The 22,863-nt window shown below is 35.3% G+C and overlaps 1 protein-coding gene across 4 annotated transcripts in view; it reads left to right on the forward strand.

The window, feature by feature from the left end:
* Nucleotides 1–281: 281 nt before the first annotated feature.
* The window catches only part of PTBP2 (polypyrimidine tract binding protein 2), an 85,896-nt gene continuing 63,314 nt past the window's right edge, over nt 282–22,863 (forward strand). For 2 of the 4 annotated variants that reach the window (XM_082686470.1, XM_082686471.1), the window contains exons 1-2: nt 282–520; nt 2,200–2,230. In XM_082686470.1, the coding sequence (XP_082542596.1) occupies nt 513–520; nt 2,200–2,230 (39 nt within the window). In that variant the 5' untranslated portion in view covers nt 282–512. The remainder of the gene's footprint in view (nt 521–2,199; nt 2,231–22,863) is intronic. The other 2 variants (XM_082686472.1, XM_082686473.1) reach the window with 1 other exon arrangement.

Genomic DNA, 22,863 nt, shown 5'->3' on the forward strand with positions numbered 1-22,863 from the left:
CCCGGGTAGGTCGAGGGTAGCCAAACTGGGACCTGCTTCAGAGAGAAAAGGAGGCTGCCTGTGGTAGTCCTAAGGTGCGGTTCAAGGACCACCCTCCCAAGGTGCAGGGCAGTGGGTGTGGAGGGTTGAGAGGTGCACCACCCACGCCTCTCAGGAAAGACATCAGGGACTTCTCAGTGCAAAACGCAGGAAGCCGCCGCCCTCTACATCAGCAGGCCCGGGCCCAGAGGGCGGAGGGCGAAGGGCGGAGGGCCCCCAGCGCGCGGCGGCGCGGAGGAAGCGACGGCGGCGGCGCCCACTCCCCCTCGTCCCCGCGCCCCGCCGCTCTCCTCCCGCAGCCGGGCGCCGGCGCGCTCGGGTCTTTCCGCCAGCGCCGCTGCCGCGCGCTGCCCTGTGCGCTCCGGCACCTTCGGCAATTTCCGTCAGGCCCTGGCCGCCATTTTCTCGCCGCTTGTGTGTCTCGCTGGCTGCGTGGCTCGGTTCTTGTGAGCGAAGCTTTGTCCGGTTCGGCAATGGACGGGTATGTAATGGGGCCAGCGAGGAGGTGTGTACGAGGGGAGTCGTACGGTTCTTCGGCCGGGTCCGGGGTCGTCCAGAAACCCTCCGGCGGCCCCTCCCTGGGCTTGGCTGCCGTTACCCAACCCCCGCCCCATCGCACACACCCCTCCCTTCGTTTCCCCCGGCGGGCTCTGGTCGAGAAAATGAGAAGAAAGCGGGCTTGTAGACTGGAGAGGCATTGGGGCGATGGCGGGGGCGACGACCTCGGAGGGGGAGCAGGCACCGGCTTGACGGCGGGGGATGGGGCGGGAACCCCAGAACGCCTGGCCCGTCCCTGCCCCCTCTTAGGAGCCATTTCGATCCGTAGCCTGGGACCCGAACCCTGGGTAGCCGCGCCTGTGGAAGCGAGTGTAGTGCCACAGAGGCCTGTGTGGGGATGGCTAGGGGAGAGGAGAGAGGCATCTGTATGCACCCCAGCCGTCCCCAGCCTCCCCGGCCTCGCCCGGCCCGCCCTGGCAGGGGGAGATGCCGGTGGCGGGAGCTCGGGGGAAAGCTAAGTGGGAGCCGCTGGGGAAGGGGGGGGCGGGGAGGGCGTGCGGCGGCGCGAGGAAGGGGGATGTCATACTCCTTTGTTTTCACTTGAGTCTGGTAGTGGGGGCGGGAGACAGAAAAAATGCCTTTTTGTGGGGGCCTAAGAACATTCAAGGCTTGGCAAAAGGGCCCAGAAATTAAATCATCTTAAAAAATCAAGTGTTTGTGGTCGACATCAGTCACATGGGCAAAGGCCAACAGCCACGGCAGAAACAAGAGCAGAGAAGTCAACACAGGGCCATTTTTTTGGTCACTTTGACCAGTTTCCGGAAAAACAAAAACAACTACAAAAAGCAAGACCGGTGCTGCATCTTTGATATCCCGAGTGGAGACAGAATGCTGAGGGACGTGAGGCAAGAGCTTTGGGAAATGATACTGACCCGGGTCTCCCTGGTACTTAATGCTCTACATCTGAAAAGACTCAAAGTGATTTAGCTAATTGTTAGAAAAGAGGCACCCTTGAGGGCGAAAATATAGCTGTATTCAGCCCTTCTGGGGGTTGTAAAAACCGTATCATTTAAAGAGCATATTTATTAGAATCAGTGACAACATGCGAAGAGCCAAATAAAATTTATTTTGATTAAGTGTTTGGAGTTTAGTGTTTTTAAAAGATATTAAGGATAGACCATATCAAAGTTAACAGTAACAAAACTTACATTATCCTAGAGGTTATCTAGAGATTGTTTTCCACATGAAATGTAAATCTAGAGAAGTTCACTATTTCACCAGATAAACATGGAAATTGATGACAGAACTTAGCAGTGGAATTGTTTCCTGATTCTGTCAAGATAAAGAGTTGGTTTAAGTTTTAAATTAATAATTTAGGTGTACAAGCCTTGAGTAAATGGCATTCTAGTGTTTGGGGTTTTGTTCTTTTTGATATTTAAAGGGTTGTTTAAAAAATACAGGAAGTTTAGTGAATTTCATCTCAAGTTTGAAAGTAATTTCTAGAAAACAGTTGAAAATAGTACAGGGAGGTGTCACTGACTTGTTTTCCATTTGCATGATGAGTGGATGATTTATGAATGATGAACCACCCTAAAAAGTTTTAGAGTCCAACAGTGATCATTAGAAAAATAATGAGGTTGAAACTATTTTTTTTCTTCACAGAATTGTCACTGAGGTTGCAGTTGGCGTGAAGGTAGGAAAAAATTGAAACTAATGAAAACTGAATTGCTGAATCTGTTGTTACCATTGATGGAAATTTTCAGTTAGCTTTTGAAGTTACAGTTAACAAAAGTGTAAAGTGCTTCGTTGAATTTTAAAAAAGTTGGGTTATATAGTTTATAATCTAAATAGACAGAAACTTAGTTTTTCTAGAAAAGCAGTCTGTGAGAACATTTTAAAAAGTAGTTATGAATGCTGTTTAGGGTTGAAAACCCTATCAGACATGGCTTTTTATGAATATATAAATGATATCCCAGTTTTCTGAGGGAAAATTATGGTTTTAAATGGGTAGATATATGATTTGACCTAAATCATGTAATTTTGTTAATCTAAGATTTTTTTAAACTTTTCATTATGAATACTAAAATATGTATGTCAACAATGAACTACATTAGAAATCAGTTATCTTGATACTTAAACTTGTTTAGGCATTTAGCTTCAAATTAGAGTCAGAAGTTAAAAGCTGGTTTGGCTTTCCATTAAAGGAAAATAGGTCTTATGGTACAGATAATTTGGAATCTTTCCTCACTTTCTGGCCAGGGAAACTACTCCTTTAGACCTTAGTTCTAATGCTTAGGTCTTTTATTTCCTTGAATCCTTGCATATTTTAACAGATTAATATGTTAAAATTTTTGTTGGCAAACCTGTCTACCTTGTTGGGGCATGGTCCTTGTGTTCCCTTTTTTAAAATTTTTTCAAACCTGATACGTTTTTACAGGCCTTATACACAAATACTTGTTGAAGCAATGACATTTCCCCCTTTCAAGTGTGAGTAGTCTTGAGAGGATGGTGACTATAATATTTTTTGGAATTCTTAAAATTTCATCCACAACAATGTGGTATTCTTTAGAATACTTTAAGAGATATTTTGTTTTTTCTTATTTTCTGTTCTCTGCCCTATAATGCACTAGGTATTTGTCTATACTTCAGTATTTAGGCTTATTTTTTGAGTTCATATTACGTAGATTGGGGGAGAAATAGTGAGCTTTTTCGGGGGAAGGTATTCTTATTTGGCAATGATACTTTCTAAGTTGAGGTAGTTGAAGGATTTGAAATCTGAAATAGGCCAAAAGTGCAAAATACAGAATGTAGACTTAACATCCAAATTGGTATCCTCTGGAATTTTGTAAAAGAATGAATGATAAAAGTCTGAGTTGCCCACTATTAGTGTGGATGAGGAGAGAAGGAACTCAGACAAGAGGTAAGAAAAATGAGAAAAAGAATTGGATGTCCAGGTATGGTTTATTGGTTTTACCAGTTTTCTTTGTTAGTGGTTCGAGGAGAAGAAAATTGGAAAATGATATGAAAATAATTGCTAACCTTTTTTTAATCCATTGTTGAACATAAAACTTTGAATAACTGGAGTTTTGTTTTACAAACTTTTCTGAGGTAGTGATTAAGAATTTTTGCTTGGGAGTGAAGCCTGTATATTAGTAATTGAGTTTTCATATGTTTTTTTTTTTTTTTTTTAATGTACATGGTTAAAATTCATAGTGGTAAATATTTCTCCCTGAGTTCTAGTCCTGTTTCTCAGGTGTAGTTAATTATGTTAAATTTTTTCTGGTGCATTTTTTTCCTGAAGTATTAATAGTTTGTATATTATCAAACAGTGGTATCCTTGCTTGTTTATACAGATGAGTTCATACCATGTGTACTGGCTCACATCTTGCCTTTTTAAAAAAATAGCTTTACTGGAGCACCTGGGTGGCTCAGTGGGTTAGCCTCTGCCTTCAGCTTGGGTCATGGTCTGAGGGTCCTGGGATCGAGGCCCGCATCAGGCTCTGCTTGGCGGGGAGCCTGCTTCCTCCTCTCTCTGTCTGCCTCTCTGCCTACTTGTGATCTCCCTCTCTGTCAAATAAATAAATAAAATCTTTAAGAAAAAAAGATTTAAAAAGAACAGCAACAAAAAACGGAGCTTTTAAAAAAATAGCTTTATTGAGATAAAATTTGATATAAAATCTATGATACACATATCTAAAGTGTACAATTTTTTGACATGTGAATACACTTAGGAGACCATTACCACAACAAAGATAATGAGCCCGTGTTAGTATTGTTTGCCCTGCCTTTCCTCAAGCAACCATTGATGTACCTTCTGTCACTACAGGTTAGTTTGCATTTTTAAAAATTTTAAATGAATCAAAATGTACCTCCCCCCTTCTTTTTTGGTCTTTTTTCCCTCAGTGTAATTATTTTCAGATTTACTTATGTTTGTCAATAGTCCATTATTTTTTCTTGCTTAGTAATACTACATTTTATGGATATACAGCAGTTTGTTTATCCATTCAACTCTTGAACATTTGAGTTGTTTCCAGTTTTTGAATATTGTAAATAATGCTGGCGTGGATATACTTACAAAAGTCTGTGGGAACTTTCATATCTCTTGGGGAAATACCTTTGATTGGAATGGCTGGATCATATGGTAGGCATATGCTTTTAACTTTTTAAAGTTTTAAGAAACGGCAGACCATTTTCCAAAGTGGTTGTACTATTTTACATTGCCACCAGTAGGATGTGAGATACCCAGTCCTTCCATATTCTCTCCAATACCTGTGATTGTTTTTGATTGGAGACATTCTGGTAGGTGTGGAGTGGTAATCTCCTTGTGGTTTTAATTTGCATTTCTCTAATATCTGTGATATTGATTATCTTTTCATGTACTTTAAAAAAACATTTATTTATTTATTTGACAGAGATCACAAGTAGATGGAGAGGCAGGCAAAGAGAGAGAGGAAGAAGCAGGCTCCCTGCTGAGCAGAGAGGCTGAGGTGGGGCTCCATCCCAGATGGGAACATGACCTGAGCTGAAGGCAGAGGCTTTAACCCACTGAGCCAGCCAGGCCCCCCTTTTCATGTACTTTTTGCCAGCTGTATATCATCTTGGATGATGTGTCTCTGTATCACTTGCCCACTTTTTGAATTGGGTTACTGTTGACTTTTAAGAGGTCTTCATTCTGGTTATAAGTCCTTAATCAGATACATGGTTAATATTTCCTACTATTTGTGTTAGCTTTCTCAGTAATGCCTTTTAAAGAACAGCAGTTTTCAATTCTAATGAACTGAAGTTTGCCAATTTTATCTTGTAGGTCTCGTGCTTTTGTTGTCATATCTAAGCCATCTTTGCCTAGCCCAAGGTCACAAGATGTTCTCCTTTGATTTGTGATTGAAGTTTTACAGTTTTTGGTTTTGCATTTAAGTTTCTTTGAGTTGATTTTTTTTCTTTTTTGTAGATTTTATTTCTTTATTTGACAGAGATCACAAGTAGACAAAGTGATAGGCAGCGGGGTTGGGGGGGGAGCTGAGCAGAGAGCCCCATGTGGGTCTTGATCCCAGGACCCTGAGATCATGACCTAAGTGTAAGGCAGAGGCTTAACCCACTGAGCCACCCAGGTGCCCCATTTAATTTTTTTTAATATGTGCAAAAATAAGTCAGCATTTTTTGTTTCGGGGTATGGACTTAAACTTTTTCCAGCACCATTTGTTGAAAAGGCTGTCCTTTGTTCATTGAATTGGCTTTGCACCTTTGTCAAAAATCAACTATCTTTTTATGTATCATTCTATTTCTGTACTGTATCCTTTTCTTTTGACCCATTTTTGTCCTTCCAGATGCCTAAAACCTGATGTCTTAATTACTATAATTTTATATTAAATTGTCTTGAAATCTAGCAGTCATGGTCCTCTTTGTTCTTTCTCAGAGTTGTTTTGGCTCTTCCCATGTCCTTTTGTATATGAATCAATTTCTACAAAAACGCTTGCTGGGATTTTATTGGAGTTAACTTGAATGTGTAAAGCAGTTTGAGGTAAACTGACATCCTAACAGTCTTGAGTTTTCAAACTCATGAACACAACTCCTCTTTCTCTTTACCTAGATCTTCTTTTAATTTCCTCCAGAAGTGTTTTTAGTGTATAGTTTCTGTACATTTTTGTCAGATTTATCCCTATTTCATGTTTTTTGGTGCTATTGTAAATGGTGATGATTTAAAATTTTCAGTTTCCAGTTGTTACTAGTGTAAAGAAATACAAATATTTTTGCATGTTGTTCTTGTATTCTTTACTCTTGCTAAACTCACTTGTAGATACCGACATTTTTTTTGTAGATATCAGATTTTCACACATACTTACCTTTTTCATTTCCTGTCTGGATGCCGTTTTTTCCTGCCTGTGGCATCTTGTGCAGTGCTGAATAGAAGTGATGAGAGCAAGCATCTTTACTACGTTCCTTATGTCAGGGTGAACCCCTATATGATACTATTTCTTAAATGTTTTGGGGGGCACCTGGGTGGCTCAGTGGGTTAAAGCCTCTGCCTTCGGCTCAGGTCATGATCCCAGGATTCTGGGATCGAGCCCCTCATTGGGCTTTCTGCTCAGCAGGGAGCCTGCTTCCTCCTCTCTCTCTGCCTGCTTCTCTGCCTACTTGTGATCTCTGTCTGTCAAATAAATAAATAAAATCTTTAAAAAAAAATGTTTGGGGGCAATTCACCAGTGAAATTGTGTGGGCCTGATGTTTGTTTTCTTTGTGGAAGTTTTAAATGATACCTTTATTTAATTAGATATAGGACTATTTGGGTTATCTTTTTCTTCTTAAGTGAGCTTTGATAAATTTGTAACTTCTGTAGAATTAGTCCATTTCATCCAAGTTACTGAATTTATTTGCATAGAGTCATTTATGATACTACCCTTTTATACTCTTGATGTCTGTAGAATCTGTAGTGATGTCACTTCTTCATTCCTTATACTGATAATTTTTTTTTTCTTGTCATTTTAGCTAGAGATTAATTTGTTAATATTCTCCAAAAATCATCTTTTGGTTTCACTGCGTTTTCTGTTTCCTATTTTATTGATCTGCTGTTTTAGTTTTCTTCTGCTTTCCATTTAGTTCTTTTTCAACTTAGTTATGTTGATGCTGGTATCATTAATATGATACCTCTTCTAATATAGAGGCTTACTGCTTTGTATTTCCCTTTTAAGTACAGCTTTCATGGCATCTCTCAAATTTTGACATGCATACTTTTTATTCAGCTCAAATACATTCTGATATACTTTTGACCCATGTATTATTCAGAAGTATGTTATTTATTTAATTGCCAGATATTTGGAGTTTTCCATAGATGTTCCTGTTACTTTAATTTCATTGTAGCTAGAGAACATATTGTAAGACTTGAATCGTTTGTAAGTTTGTTGAGACTTGTTTTATCACCCAAATATGTAACTTACGTTTTACATGTATTTAATAGGGGTGTGTATTCTGCTGTTGGGTAGTGTTCTATAAATATCAATTAGATTAAGTTTATTGATAACGTTGAGGTGATTTCTGTATGGGAGTATCTGTTTCTCCACACCCTTTTGCAGTTCTGGGTTTTAGAAAAATTTAGACTGTTAGTTAATTTTAGGCTAAAAGAGTGCTTTTTATAATTTACGTTTTTGAAATGGATGAGATTTGACCTTATATGTCTTGTCCTGTGAACTGCCTCTATATACCTGACCTATCTTAATGTTCATCTTTATTAGATTTCTGTGTAAAGATTGACTGATACCATATTCATTGTAGGTACATTTTCTTCTTTTATTTGAATTTTTTTCCCTAGCTTTGTGCAGTGATGGTATCGTATCCAATGAGGTTTATCCAAGGCACTATTATTGCTAATTGGATTTTTTTTCCTTTGGGTTTCCTCAGGTAGTTTTGGGCATATAGATTTATTTGTATTATTAAGTAGTATAATTTCTTCTTTTTTTTGTAGTTTATTTAATCTTAAACATTTTTAGCTTCTTCCATCTTTTAAATAGGATTATAATAGCTTTGAAGATTAAATCCGATTATGTAGAAAAAGTATTTTTCACAACTAGGTCTTCAGTTAATGTTAACTGATTTACACTACATACAGAATATTCAAATTTTTTAGCTTTAGGATATATTGAAATTTCATTTTTCATTATCTTTATAAATTTGCTGTAGTTACTCAGTTGATTTGAGACTCCTTTTTTGGTTAGCCTAGTGAGAGTATAAAAGGAAGTTTATAAATTTTTAATAAGAGATCTGCATTTCTTTAAAATGGTTTTACATTTCTTGTAATTTGTAATTTCAGGGTTTCATTTCTATACCCTTAACCATTTGCCACTGTGAAATCTTTGCAAAGTAATTGGACTGTTACTTGGAAAACAAAAATTCCTGAAGTGATTGCATAGTAATTCCAGATGATACTCAGTATGGTAAAATGTTAACTTTTTGGGTGGAAATTTTAAATAGTGAAATTTGTTACAGTTCTCTTACTAAATGAACTAAAGGAAGCCTTTAAGACTGGACAATTAATAAAGAATTTAGTGGTTAAAATAAGTTGTTAGCATTTTCCAAGTTGGATTTCACTAGTATTTTGAAAGCACTGTTGTAAAGTGCTGAACTTAACTGTATAAGTTTTGGTATAGCTCTTGAATTTATCAATATTGGCTGTTTAGATAGTTGCAATGAAGTAATGCCAACTGTTACTTGTTAACAATTGAACATAAGTGATTGTTTATAATAGGTATGTTACTGAAAACTTTTATTCAGGATTTTAGATTCTGATGTTTCTTAAAATGCTGTATAGATATTCATGCTTAGGTATTTACATTAGAATTTCCAGTTGCAGACTTTTTTAGTGTGTCTACTAAATGACAACATTGTTAATTTAATTTGTAACTCAAAGGTTGAGGGAATATGTGCTAATTGAGGGTAGAGGTATTCAACAATAAGTTGTTTTATTGCTCCTCTATCATCAATAGTACCTGTTAAGTAGTACATACTCAGTAAATAATTAATGACTCCTAAAGGTCTCTGGCTTCAGTACTCTTATAATCTTGTAAGCCACTTATCAATAAAAAGATAGACACCAATTTTATTTTACAACTTTCTTCCTTTTAGCTGTAAATATGAAAGAGCTATGTCTTTTAGGACCTTGTGTAGTTGAAGAGATGACTACCTAACATTTAAGCATGTGCCATATGGCCATGATAGGAGAGATTGGTTTGGTTTGGTAGGATCTGAGTAGAGTTCACAAAAGTAGTGAATTGTGATATATGCATTGTAAATAATTTGGGATAGGAGGTAAGTTGTATATGTTGAGGGAATGACATGGCCAAAGTTGTGTTGATGGGCTGGCGCAAATTCACAAACACAGAATAGCTTCTGTAGCAATAGGTTCGTTCGTATAAGGGTTTGTTGTATGGATATGAGAGAAAAAGAAGATGGCAGTATGTTGTAGAAAGCCTCAAGTGCAGGTTATGAAATTTGTACTTCATCTGGTAAGCACTACTCTGTATACCTTTAAGTTCCCATTCATAAAAGTAGCTCACTATTATGCTGTTTTTGGAATTTGGAGAATGAACTCTGAAGATTGGTTTTGGTATTACATGGAATGCTATGAATTAGAATAATGAGTCTTTGTAAATGTTAATATTTTGATCTCTTATTTGGTCGATTTGTATTGCTAAATTGTAATAGCTTTCTTAGTTTTAGATGTACTGTAGTAGGGGTTAACTTGGCTAAGTAATATTTTTACTTTAGAAGTAATAAAGTGTCACAGAAACTACGACAGATGAGTGTTTTTGAAGAATGATTCATTTAATATATTGTGAATTTTGAACATAGAAAAAGGCAATAGTTATCATGAACCAATATTTAACCTGTCACTTAGTCCCAATAATCATCAATAAACCATTGGTAAAATTTGTGATATCCACTCTACTCTTCTCCTCCTGTAGTATTTTGAGACAAGTTGCAATTACTGTATTTTCATTATTACTGTTATTTTTTTTTAAAGAGAGAGAGTGCTTCAGCAGGTGGGGAGGGGCATAGGATAAGGAAGGGGAGAGAAAGAATCTTAAGCATGGAGCCTGACATGGGACTTGATTTCATGACCCTGAGATCATAACCTGAACTGAAATCAAGAGTCAGATTCTTAACTGACTGAGCCACCCAAGCACCCCTGTATTACTTTATTTGTAAATGTTTTGGTGTGTCTCTAAAAGGAAAGGACTCTCTCTTTCTCTCCTGTTTCCTTTTTTAAAAAAATATAATCACAATACTGTTAATTCCTTGATGTTATCAAGTGCCAATTCTATGTTAAAATTTTACTTGACTCATGAAAGTCAGTGTTTTTGCAGTTTTTTGTTTTTTTTTTTAGTGGGAGGGGAAGATCAGGATCAAGTAAGATGAACACATTCAGTATATCGATATGCCTGTTTTATTTCTTTTAATCTGCAAGTTCTCCTTTCACCCCTGTGGGTTTTTTGGTTTTCTTTTGTTTTACATTGCATTTTATTTTCGAGGAAAACTTGTTGGTCCCACAGAGTTGCCCCAGTCTGCAACTACTGATTGTGTTCTGATGTTGTAATTTAAAATGCTCATGTATCATGGGTATTGGATCTATAGACTATCATATTCTCTTTTTGCTTGTTTTTTGGTAATATTTTATAAGCTGTGGTATGTTTTTTTCATTAGAAGACATGTGTTGCATGATGTGTGTGTGCGTGTGTGTGTATGTATAGTGTTATTCCCAGTAATATTTCTTGTAATAACTTCTTTCTCCTTGTTTGTGGTCAGCATAGTCTGTGCGCGGTAAACATCTGTTCATCAGTTCTCTTAAAGAATATGTAAAAGAAGTGTATCTTAAAGTTCACTTATAATTTGTATAATAGAAGCAGAATATTTAATGTAAATTGAAGTTATTGATGGTGGACAAGAATGTTTTTTCAATGGAGGTTTTGTCAAGTTAAGAACATGTGATCTAGAATTTGCTAGTAAGCTAGGTTTTGGCCTCTATAACATTGAAGGTAATCTCTAAGCTTTAGTTTAACAAATTTTTAAGTGGTTTTAATTTAATAGGACCTACCTCAAAGTTAATTTTGAAGATGAGATAACACATAAAATTTAGCACAGAAGGGCACATAAGTGCTCAAATGATGATCATGATTGTTACTATAGTTCTTTATATACCTTATTTGGTATACCTCTGGATGCCAAATAATATAAATTTTTTACATAGCTATTAGACATAATTTTTTGTCTAAAGTTTAAATTTTTTAAATTGAAGTGTAGTTAACATATAGTATTAATTTCAAGTGTACATCCTTTAAAAAATAGTTTATTATAATTACTAATTTTTTTTAATAATATCTGTGCCTAGTGTGGGATTGAAACACATGATTCCATAATGAAGAGTCACATGCCCCTTTCACTGAGCCAGCCAGGTGCCCTCTCAAGTGTACATTTTAAATTTTTAAGAGAACCTGGAGTCCGTGTTAAAGAGATAACACTCAGATAACACTAAAGAGAGAATTGGTTAACTGAAAGATAAAAATTACTTGATTTAACAAAGAGCAACAAAAAGATGAAAATAGTTGAGGGGTTAAAAGATACAGAGGAAAGAAAGAGGAATTCTAACAAGTATCTAATTAGAGTACCAGAAAGAGAAAGTAAAGATTGCAAAGAGAAGCAGAATATGAAAGTTTAAAATAGAAGAGTCATAATTTTCTGGAATTGATGAGCTTTTTATGCATTTTTAGGTTTAGGAAGCATAGGAAAACTTAAGACCCATCATAGTTAAAGAGCAGACCATCAGACCCAGAGCTCTTTAAAGCAGCCATAGAAAAATCAGATTTCTTAAGAAAGAATAAAAACTGGAAAGATACAAAATGCTGCTTCAACATAGGGGTGCAGAAGATAGTGAAATAGTATCTTCAAGGTGTTGAATAAAAATAACTACCTATTCTATAATCAGCTTAATTATCACTTAGAAAAACAAAATAGTGGTGCCTGGGTGGCTCAGTGGGTTAAAGCCTCTGCCTTCGGTTTAGGTCATGATCCCAGGGTCCTGGGATCGAGCCCCACATCGGGCTCTCTGCTCAGCAGGAAGTCGGCTTCCTCCTCTCTCTCTCTCTGCCTGCCTCTCTGCCTGCTTGTGATCTCTCTCTGTCAAACAAATAAATAAAATCTTTAAAGAAAAAAAAAAAGAAAAAATAGTGACATTGTCAGAAACACATCAAGCACCTCCTCTCTGTCAAGAAAAGCAATTGGGGAAATTGATCAGCAGACCCACTGAAGAATTTCTAGAGGTTGTACTTTAGAAAGTAGGTCGATGACTCCAGAAAGGAGGTTTTGAGGTGGGAGAAGTAAGGTTAACCAAGAAATTGGTAGGACTGTGGGTAAATTTAATTGCAGTATAAGAAAGTAATGGCAGTGATTGATTTGGATTTTAAAAAATAGGACTAAAAATATTATATCATAATAACACAAAAGGGAGTATCAAGTAGCTGATGTTTAAGTTCTGACATTGTAGTATTGTTATACCTATTACATATTTACAATATTTTGAATTAAATATCATTTGTATCCTTTTTACTTTCTAAAATATGACTATTACAACATTTGTAAGATCTTAAGTGTTGCTCATCTTACATTTCTTTTGGACATTACCAGTCTGGAGGATGGAAATTTCTTTTTTTTTTTTTTTAAGATTTTATTTATTTATCCAACAGACAGAGATCACAGGCAGAGAGGCAGGCAGAGAGAGAGGAAGGGAAGCGGGCTCCCTGCTGAGCAGAGAGCCTGATGCGGGCCTGGATCCCAGGTCCCTGACATCATGACCTGAGCAGAAGGCAGCGGCTTAACCCACTAAGCCACCCAGGCGCCCAAGGAGGATGGAAATTTCAAGTCCAAAGTGAATCAGTTAAGTTTACATTTTAAAATTGTAAGGGTCAGCATAGTAAAAATAGGGATAAGGGGATATAACTTCTAAGATAATTGGAGGATGGGGGTGACTAAAAGTCATCCAAAAGAAGTTGGGGGAATAAAGGGAAAATAATAGGATGCAAAGTGAATTCATTTTAATTGTATTAAAGGTTCTGTGGAGGATTCCTTTGAAAATGTAGAATTTTGGAGGGCATAGAGTTGGGTCTCATTGAACCCTGATTATCTCCCAAAGTCTCCATTTTCCAGATTCCATGACATTGGGAGTTATAACTTCAGCATGTGAATTTTAGGCATCATTAACGTTCAGTTCATTGCATCCTCCATATACTTTCCCTCTATTTTTACCTTAGGTAACCATTATCTTGAATTTGGTGTTTACCTTTCCTGTGTATACTTTCCCTGTGTGTGCTGTTTATCTTTTTGTATATTAAGCAATATATGGTTTTGTTTTGCATGTTTAGCTTATGTCTGGGCCACATACTGTGTGTATTCTGTAACTTGTCCTTTCCGTTTAGTATTATTTTTACTTTTTAACCTAATCTTATATGTGGCTCTAATTCATTCGCTTTCATTGCCATTTGGTATGTGATTATGAGTGTACCATTACCCTATTGATAAATACTGAGGTTGTTTCTAAATTTTTCCTGTTACAAATTGTGAGTATTCTTGTGTATATTATCAATAATTGTTACTATTCAAGTTTCTCTGGAGGTGGAATCACTGGATTATAGTGTGTGTCTATTTTCAATTTAGTTACATGTTGCATTTCTCAGTGATTGTACTAATTGATACTCTACTAGCAGTGTATGAGAAATTGTTTCTGCACATCTTTTCTGATAATTGACATTGTTGGACTTTTTAATTGTCCGTCTAAGGAACATGTTAATGGTGTCTTGTTTAAGCTTGAATTCCCTGAGTATGAATGATACATTTTCTTAGTTTATAGGCCACTAATGTTTTTACTCTGTTAAATACCTGTTTATACAGTCAGTCCATTTTCTTTTTAATGTAATTTTTAGTCTTTTTCCTGGGAGTTTTTATATATTGTAGATACTAAAGCCAGGTTGCTTACATATACTGTAATTAACTCATGTCTATGGCTTGTTTTTTGTTTTTTTAATTGATGAATAGAATTTGGAAATTTTAAATCTTAACATGGTTTTAAGAAATTTTTCTTTAACTCGGGTTCTTACATACGGTGACTTTATTTTGAAAGTTTTTTGAAATTTTTGGTTTTCACATTTAAGGCCTCAGTCTACCTGGAATTTAATTTTTGTATAGTGTATTATCAAGGTTTAAATGATTTTTCCCCCCTTATGGGTAACAGATTTAGTATCCACTTAATTGAATAGTTCATGTTTTTTCCCCAGTGATCTGCAGTGTAAGCTCTCAGGTTTCCATACATGCATGGAACTGTTTCTGGACTATCTATTCTGTTTCATTGTTTATTTGTATTATTGTGTCTTAATTTACTGAAGCATCTTGGAATCTTGTGGGGTGAATTTCACAACTTTGTTCTTCAGAATTGTTTTGAAGAACATTTTCTTTATCATGTGTATTTTAAGATCATTTGGCTGAGTTCCGTGAAGACTTTGGGTTTCTAGTGTATTGCACTAAGTTTATAAGATAATGGGGGAGTATTTACATTACCAATACAATAAGATGGCAATACTTGAACTCAAAGGGAGAGACCTATAACATCTCTTTGAAAAATTTAACTCTTTCTTCCATATAACATTTTCTCTAATTATAGAGGTTATGCTTAATGCTTTAGGCAAAAAGGAAAATAAATTAAAGCAACAGTGATTTTACCCAAGTTAATTAGCACTATACGTACTTCCATCATTTCCCCTGTGTATTACAAGGATTTTAAGCAGCTTATATGTAAAGGGTGAGGAAAGAGGGATACTTTGACAAATAGTTGAATTTCTTTCAAAGTTAGTGGTTTATTCAGTGTTTTCCTAGAAAATTAGGTTTTACTGGGCTTCAGATTTCTCAGAGTTGTATAGCATTTTGTATTGCTGATATTAAATATTTATATTCTATTTATTTCTCTTGTCAGAGACATTTCACTAGTCTGTACAAAGAACCAACTTTTCTATTTTTTTTTTGTTTCCATAATTCATTAATCTCTGTTTTTATCTTTATTTTTTTGCTTCATGCCAGACTTGTTTTTTAGTCCACTTTAGATCCTGAACTCATTGACTTTCTTGTTTAAAAAATACATTCAAGATGAAGGAAGATTAGGTGATACTTTTGGCAATAAGTTTTTGCTTTTAGAGGTCTCTTTTAAGTTGAGAAATAATCGACATATAATGCTGTTTCACATGTACAGCATAATGATTTGATGATATATGTGTATGTTATAAAACAATTACCTGGGTAGGTTTAGTTAACTATATGTGGTGATAAATGTATCACCACACATAGTTAAAAAATTTTTTTCCTTATAATGAGAATTTTTAAGATTTTACTCTATTAGCTCTTCAACGCATACAGTGCAAAAACAGTAACAGCGCTGTTCATTGCGTCTCCAGGATTCATTTATCTTGTAACTGCCAACAAAACATAACTTGTATGTTTTGGCCATCCATTTTGTCTATCCTTTACCTCTGGCAACCACCCATTTGTTTTTTGTATATGTGAGTTCAGTGTTTAGTTTTTTGTTTTTGTTTTTTTAAATCAGATTTTACATGTAAGTGAGATCATACATAACAGTATTTGTCTTTCTCTGACTTAGCATAATATCCTCAAGGTCCATCCATGTTGTTGTAAATGGTAGGATTTCCTTTTTTTTGTTTAAATGCCTGAATAATATTCCACACCACATTGTCTTTATCCATTCATCCATCGAAGGACATTTAGGTTAGTTTCCATGGCTTGGTTGTAAATTTTGCAGTGGCCAATAGGCATCTTTTTTGAGATAGTGATTTCCTCTCCTTCAGGTAAATTCCCAGGAATGGGATTGCTAGATTGTATAATGATACTTTAACAAAATTCATGGGTGGGGGGGACCTTTACTGTTTTCCATAGTGGCTGCCCAGTTTACATTCCTACCAGTAGTATACAAGGAATCTCTTTTTTCCACATTCTCACCAATACTTTTTATTTCTTGTCTTTTTGATAATAGCCTTTCTAACAGGTGTGAGGTGGTACTTCATTGTGGTTTTGAATTGCATTACTCTGATGATCTGTGATGTTGAGTACTTTCTTACATACTTATTGGCCATATACCTGTCTTCTTTGGAAAGATGTTTATTCAGATCATCTGCCCATTTTTAATTGTTTTACTTTTTTCTGAGTCATATGAGTTCTTTATATTATAATTCTTGAATATTATCAAGTACCATAGTATCCCCTTATTCCCAGGGGGTACTTTCTATCCAGTGGATGCCTAAAACTAAATAGTACCTAATTCTATATATATTGAGTTTTTTGCTGTACATGCATACTTGTAAACTTTAACTTACAAATGAGGTACAGTAAGTGATTAGCAACAATAACTAATAAAATAGTACCATTTATAGTTAGGTGAATTTGATCTCTCTCTGAGAATGTTTTATTGTACTGTACTTACTCACCCTTCTTGTGATTGGATAAAATGGCTACGTGATGAGATGAAGTGAGTGAATGACACAGGCATTGTGATGTAGGATTAGGATAGTATTGACCTTCTGACAGTACTTCCGAAGAGGGATCATCTGCTTCCAGACTGCAGTTGACCATGTGTACCTGAAATTGTAGATAAGAGGGGCAACTGTTTATGACTTGGAAATATTTTCTCACATTCTGGAGGTCTTTAGGTTGCCTTTGCTTTTGTGTCAAATCCAAAAAATCATTACCTAGGCTGTGTTAAGGAGCTTATCAGCTGTGTTTTTTTCTAGGAGTTTTATGGTTTCAGGTCTTATGTTCAAGTATTTAACCTGTTTTGAGTTAATTTTTGTGTATGGTATGAGGTAGTATTCTAGTTTCATTCTTTTGCATGTAGCTGTTCAGTTTTCCTAGTATCATTTATTGAATAGACTTTGTTTCCCCATTTTATGTTTTTGGCTTCTTTGTCATAAACTAATTGACCCTAAATATGTGGGATTTTTGTTCCACTAATCTGTGTATCTGGTTTTTATGCCAGTACCATCCTAATTTTGATTACTAGTTTGAAATCAGGAAGTGCGATGCCTCCGGCTTTCTTGTTATTTCTCAAAATCACTTTGGCTATATGGGTCCTTTGCAGTTCCATACAAATAGTAGGATTGTGTAGTCTATGTCTGTGAAAAATGCCACTGGAATTTTGATAGGGATTACATTGAAACAAGATTGCTTTGGGTAGTATGAACATTTAACAGTATTGATTTTTCTAATCCGTGGGCACAAAATGTCTTTCCATATATTTGTCAATTTTTTCATTTTAATTTTTTAAGCTTCATTGTTAAACATTCAAGATCACATAAAAGTGGTATGACTGGTACAGTAATACACAAATCCTTCCTTTTGGAGAACATTAAAGGAAATCTAGAAAATTTTATACCATCCCTAAGTATTTTATTGTGTGTCTCTAACAGATGTAATCTCCTCAGGATGATATTCATACCACTGTTATACTTAAATAAAATATAAAATAGTTTGTTAATATAATCTAATTTCCAATAGTAGTCCAAATTTCCCAATTGCCTTGAAAATGTCTTTCCCCCCTTTCAAATCAGGAATCAAGGGAAGTCGACATGTTGATTTAGTTAATGTCTTTTTAAAAAATTTTTTTTAAACTTTTTTTAAAGATTTTATTTATTTTTTTGACAGAGATCACAAGTAGGCAGAGAGGCAGGCAGAGAGAGAGAAGGGGAAGCAGGCTCCCCACCGAGCAGAGAGCCCCATGTGGGGCTTGATCCCAGGACTTGATCATGGCCTGAATGTAAGGCAGAGGCTTAACCCACTGAGCCACCCAGGTTCCCCTAGTGAATGCCTTTTAAGTCTCTTTATAAAGAGAAACTGGGTCATCCATATGATTTTCTACTTTGTTGATTTTGGTGATTATACCTCCATGTCATTTGGTATGTTCCTCATACCTAATTTCTTGAGCCAGTAAGAACTCGTAACACGGATAGCTTTGATACTTACTTGCTTGAAGTACCATTTCTTGGTCCAGACCCCTATTAGCCATTTCTTTATGAAAATTCTGGTTCCTCTGGGTGGGTAGTGGTCCTTAGAGACCACAGTAATGTGAGAGCAAAGGTGTTAATTGCTGTTAGGTTGTTATTACTTCAAAGCTCTTTTAGTGGACAGAGTTAGTAGTGTTTTGAAGACAACTACTGTGAGCTCATTTGTTATTTTCAGCTTATATTTAACTTTATAATTTTTACTTTTCTGATTTAATATTTGTACCTCTTGTACATTGAATGTTTTTGCTTGCTAATAGTAACAAAATACTGCATATGTATACTAGTTTTTTTTAAAGGAACATCAGTACTACACTGACATTGTAATTACTGAATATAGTTTGAGATTTCTTTGCAGTTATTTTTGTCCTAATAGTGTAATTACAGAATTCTGAAGTTTATTGAGAGAATTCTATGTGTAGTTGTACTACCAAGTTGATAGTTAGGTTTAATGGTTTCATTTTGCTTTTGATTTTTAAGGATCCCCCCATTTTTGGCTTAATTTTCCCAAGTGAAAGTAAAACAAACTACATTTATAATGATCCTTAAATTCATGTCTACTCTAATTTTCTGTTTCTATACCATTATATCATTTTCATTAATTTTTGGTTTTATACCCTTACGCGATATAAACAAATGTGAACTGCTTCCTACATTCTCCCTCCCATCACCCTAGAGAGAAAGTGGCAGTGTATACAGACTATAACAGCTATAACTTCCTTTTTAATGGTAAGTGTATCCTGGAAATCATTCCATGGTTATAAATGGAATTTTTTTTTTCCTGGTACCACTATATAGAAAGTACATGAGTATCTCGGTTCCCAGTAGCCTGCCCAATTTTTAGAGTATATTGTTCAGTGATTGGGGTTTTGCTAGTCTAACACATGAGATGGCACTTAAATGTATTAATTTGAATTGGTTTTTATTGTAAGCAAGATGAAATGGCTTTTCAGTTTAATCCTTTGCCTATTTTTTTAAGGGGGTAATGTCTTTCTAAATTTTCTCAAGTCTGTATTTTAAGTTTATATGCTCATTTTGATCCAAGTTATTTGGGAACCATTTCAAAATTTCATTTAATCAATCTAAAACAATTGAATTTTTATTTTTCTTTTTCCCCGTCAAACAAAATGTCTTACTGTGTTTGAGCAAATATGGTTTGTACAATTTCTTCTTTATGGAATTTATTGAGTTACTGGTTATGTAGCTTATGATCTGCTTTTGTGACTTTCATGAGTATTTAAATACAAGGATGAATTGCATATAACTGAAACATAACAGCTTGAGAACTTAAAAAACTATGATACACCAGTATACTAGAATGCGATGAAAATGTTGATAAAATGAAGTATATTTGCAGTGTTGAGTTTTTAAAGAATCTCTAAACTGTTTTGTTAAATGAAAGGAAGATGGTGTGAAGCAGCATTTGTGGTGTGATTCTCTTCTATGAATATTAGAAACAGATAAGTATAAGTTTTTGAAAAGGAATTATAATAAATTTAATGATTTTAGAGCTGGGGAGAACTTCACATTTTCTAATTTTTTGGACTTGAATTTTCTAAATATTTGGAATTAATTAATTGAATATTACCAATGCTATTGCATATGGTTTGTGTTCTTTTTAATTTCCCTTCTACCCTGCCATGAGTAGTGACTGCCAGGAATTATATTATCCTTTTATATATGAATTTGTCATGTATATGGCAAAAATATATTATTCTGTGTTTTCTTGAGTCTTATGAAAATGGTATGCCCATTTTATGTTTTCTGTGACTTAATTTTTTATTTAACGATGTTTTTAATTATTAGCTATGCTTTTGTAGTTATACAATATTTATTGCAGTATAGTATTAATCTGTGAAAATACCCTGATGTATTTCTCTTCTTGTTGGAATTCAACTGGCTCATATACCATTTTGACTTAAGAATAGTGCTGCTCTGAACACTTTTGTACCACTTGGTGCATGTCGGCAAGTTTTTTAGAGTATATATCTAAGAATAAATAGTTCTACAATGTGTAGAGTATGTTGAGCTTTTCAAGGTAATACTAGATTATTTTTCAAAGTATTGCTCCAATTTATGATAATAGTATATAAGAGTTCTTGCCGTTTCACATTCTCATCAGCCCTTGGTCAAGTATTAAATTCATTAATTTTTAAGATTTTAGTGTGTAATATTTTCTTTGGTCTTGCTTTATATTTTCCTTATTATTAGTGAAGTGTTACATTTTATTTTTCCCTCAATATGTTTATGGCCATTAGTGTTTCTACTTTTGTGAAATTTTGTCAAATACCTACTTGTATCTTTGCCTAATAAAAATTTGAATCTAACCAGTTTTGTAGTTTTTTTTTTATGTATTATTGTTACTGATCTTCTATTGGTTATATGTGTTGCTAATATTCTCTCCTAGTTGGTAGTTTTCCTTGGCACTACTTAATGCTGTGTTTTGATGAACAAAAGCTGCTAATTTTAATGAATAGAGTTTTAATATGGCTACAAGTTCTCTGTGCCATCATAATTAAAATTATTTATGTGTTCTTTTTCTACCCATTTAAATATTTCCCTGTTCTTTTGGGAATCTTAGCTGTTGATTGTTGGAAATCTTTAAAGCAGTCTCTAATAATGGTTTTTAAGTTTTCATCTCTTGTTGGGATACAGTTTCTTTTATAGAGATTTTGTGGCCGCTCTGTAGGAGAATTTATTAGTAGTTTTCATGGTTTATTTTCTTGTGTTTTAACTTAATAAGTCGCACATATTCAGATCATGAAGATATTTTCATACATTACAGAAATTTTTAAAGTTATGCCTTTTACAATGGTCTCTAATTCATCAGAAATTTATTTTTTGTTTGTGTATTGTGTTAAGGATCCAATTTCTTTTTATCTTTTTTCTTCCCCCCCTCCCCCTTTATAGAGATAGCCAGTTAAAATTACAGTTCCATTTCTTCACATTTTAGGTAAATAAAAGGGTGAAGGCTAAGTTACTGTATTAAATGCAGAACATAGTGTTATAAATAAGTTTATTTCTCATAAGCTAAAGTCCTGCTGGTTTAAGAAAATGGTATCAGTCTCCTTGATGAGGTTATTCACTGCTCCAGCTTTCTTTCACCTTGTTGCTTCATTATTTTCTAAGCTTTTGTTCTTGTCTGCATGGTCTGATAATATATAATTGTGCTGTTTATTTTTTCCTTTGGCTATTCTCACACTGAGGTTTGTCTGTTCTTTTATTTTGTTTAAAACTCAATTTTGTTTTTTATTGATCCTTTCAGTGTATCCTTGCCATCCGTAGTCTGTATTTTTATTGCGTTGGATGAGTTAGTGCTTCCCCACAGCTTCTGGTAGGTAGCTAGCACCCAGTGCATGTCTCCTTGGCAGCACCTCTGTGTTTAAAGAAATACTCACTGAGTACCTGCTTTTCTGAGAATCTAGCTTTTCTCATGTACTTGATGTTGGTTGGCATCCTTGCCCCCATGACTTTGGGTCATGGTTCCTTCCTCTCCAGAAAAGAAAGTCTTTGGGCAGTTCTCAGTCCTGAAACCTAACAGAGCCCAGGGACTCTAGTCAACCTACCTCAGTGTTCAGTTCTTGCTTGCCTTCTGGGTAGCTTCAGCAGGCCTTCTACCTGGGAGTGGTAGATGGTACTTAGAAACCTTTCAAGTACTGGAATATAAAACGTCATTTAATTTTTCTGCTCATACTATTTTTTACACCTATTTTTTTTTCTTTTACATGCAGATTGTATCTTTGCATATTAACATTTTCCTGATTTGTGGGATGTTCACTTCTCACGAAATGGTTATTTTTATTACACAGGAGAAAAAGTTTCTGTGGTCAGATTTTAAAAGGGACATCAGTGTCTATCTTAACACTTAATTTCCTTTTTAATTGACTCTACCATTATTTGACATCCATCTTAGGTGAATTTTGAGAATACCTATTTTTAGTAGGGATTGTTAATCCAAATTTAAGTTTTAATTCAGTTTTTGTTTCAGCAGTCACTACTGTGGAACATCTATTAATCACTATTTTGTTGAGTCATTTGGTTGGTTTTTTTTTTTTTTTTTAAGATTTTATTTATTTATTTGACAGACAGAGATCACAAGCAGGCAGAGAGGCAGACAGAGAGGAAGGGAAACAGGCGCCCTGTAGAACAGAGAACCCAATGCAGAGCTTGATCCCAGGACCCTGGGATCAAGACTTGAGCTGAAGGCAGAGGCTTTAACCCACTGAGCCACCCAGGAGCCCTCAGTCATTTGATTTTTATCTCTCTTCCAGCTTAAATGTCTATGCCAAGATAGATCAAGTAAAACTGTGCCATCAGTTAATGTGGAAACATTTAATATTTTCAGTACAATAGAATCACTTATTTTGGGCATAGAATGGTGAGCTTTATACTCAGTGGAAAGACCAACATAATTTAAAAAAAATGTTTATAAACATTTTCAATAGTTTTGGTAAAAATATCTAGAATTTCAAATAACTTGATATTCTGCTGACTCAGATATGAAGGCTGTTAAACCTGTTCTTGTAGCAGCATGTGTGAAATCATTTGAAGGAGAAAAAAAGCCCACAAATAAAGGATTTTTTTTTTTTTTAAGAAATCAACAAGACGTTGTCATTCCTACTTCCTACATACATTGTAGGAAGGAGAGGGTGTCCTGCATGCATCACATCAGGATTACAGGCTTTCTTTTATACTTCAGTAGATCTAAGATTCCTCACTCCTCATCTCCAGATTT

This window comes from Mustela nivalis (assembly GCF_964662115.1).
Source record: "Mustela nivalis genome assembly, chromosome: 10".
Lineage (NCBI taxonomy): Eukaryota > Metazoa > Chordata > Mammalia > Carnivora > Mustelidae > Mustela > Mustela nivalis.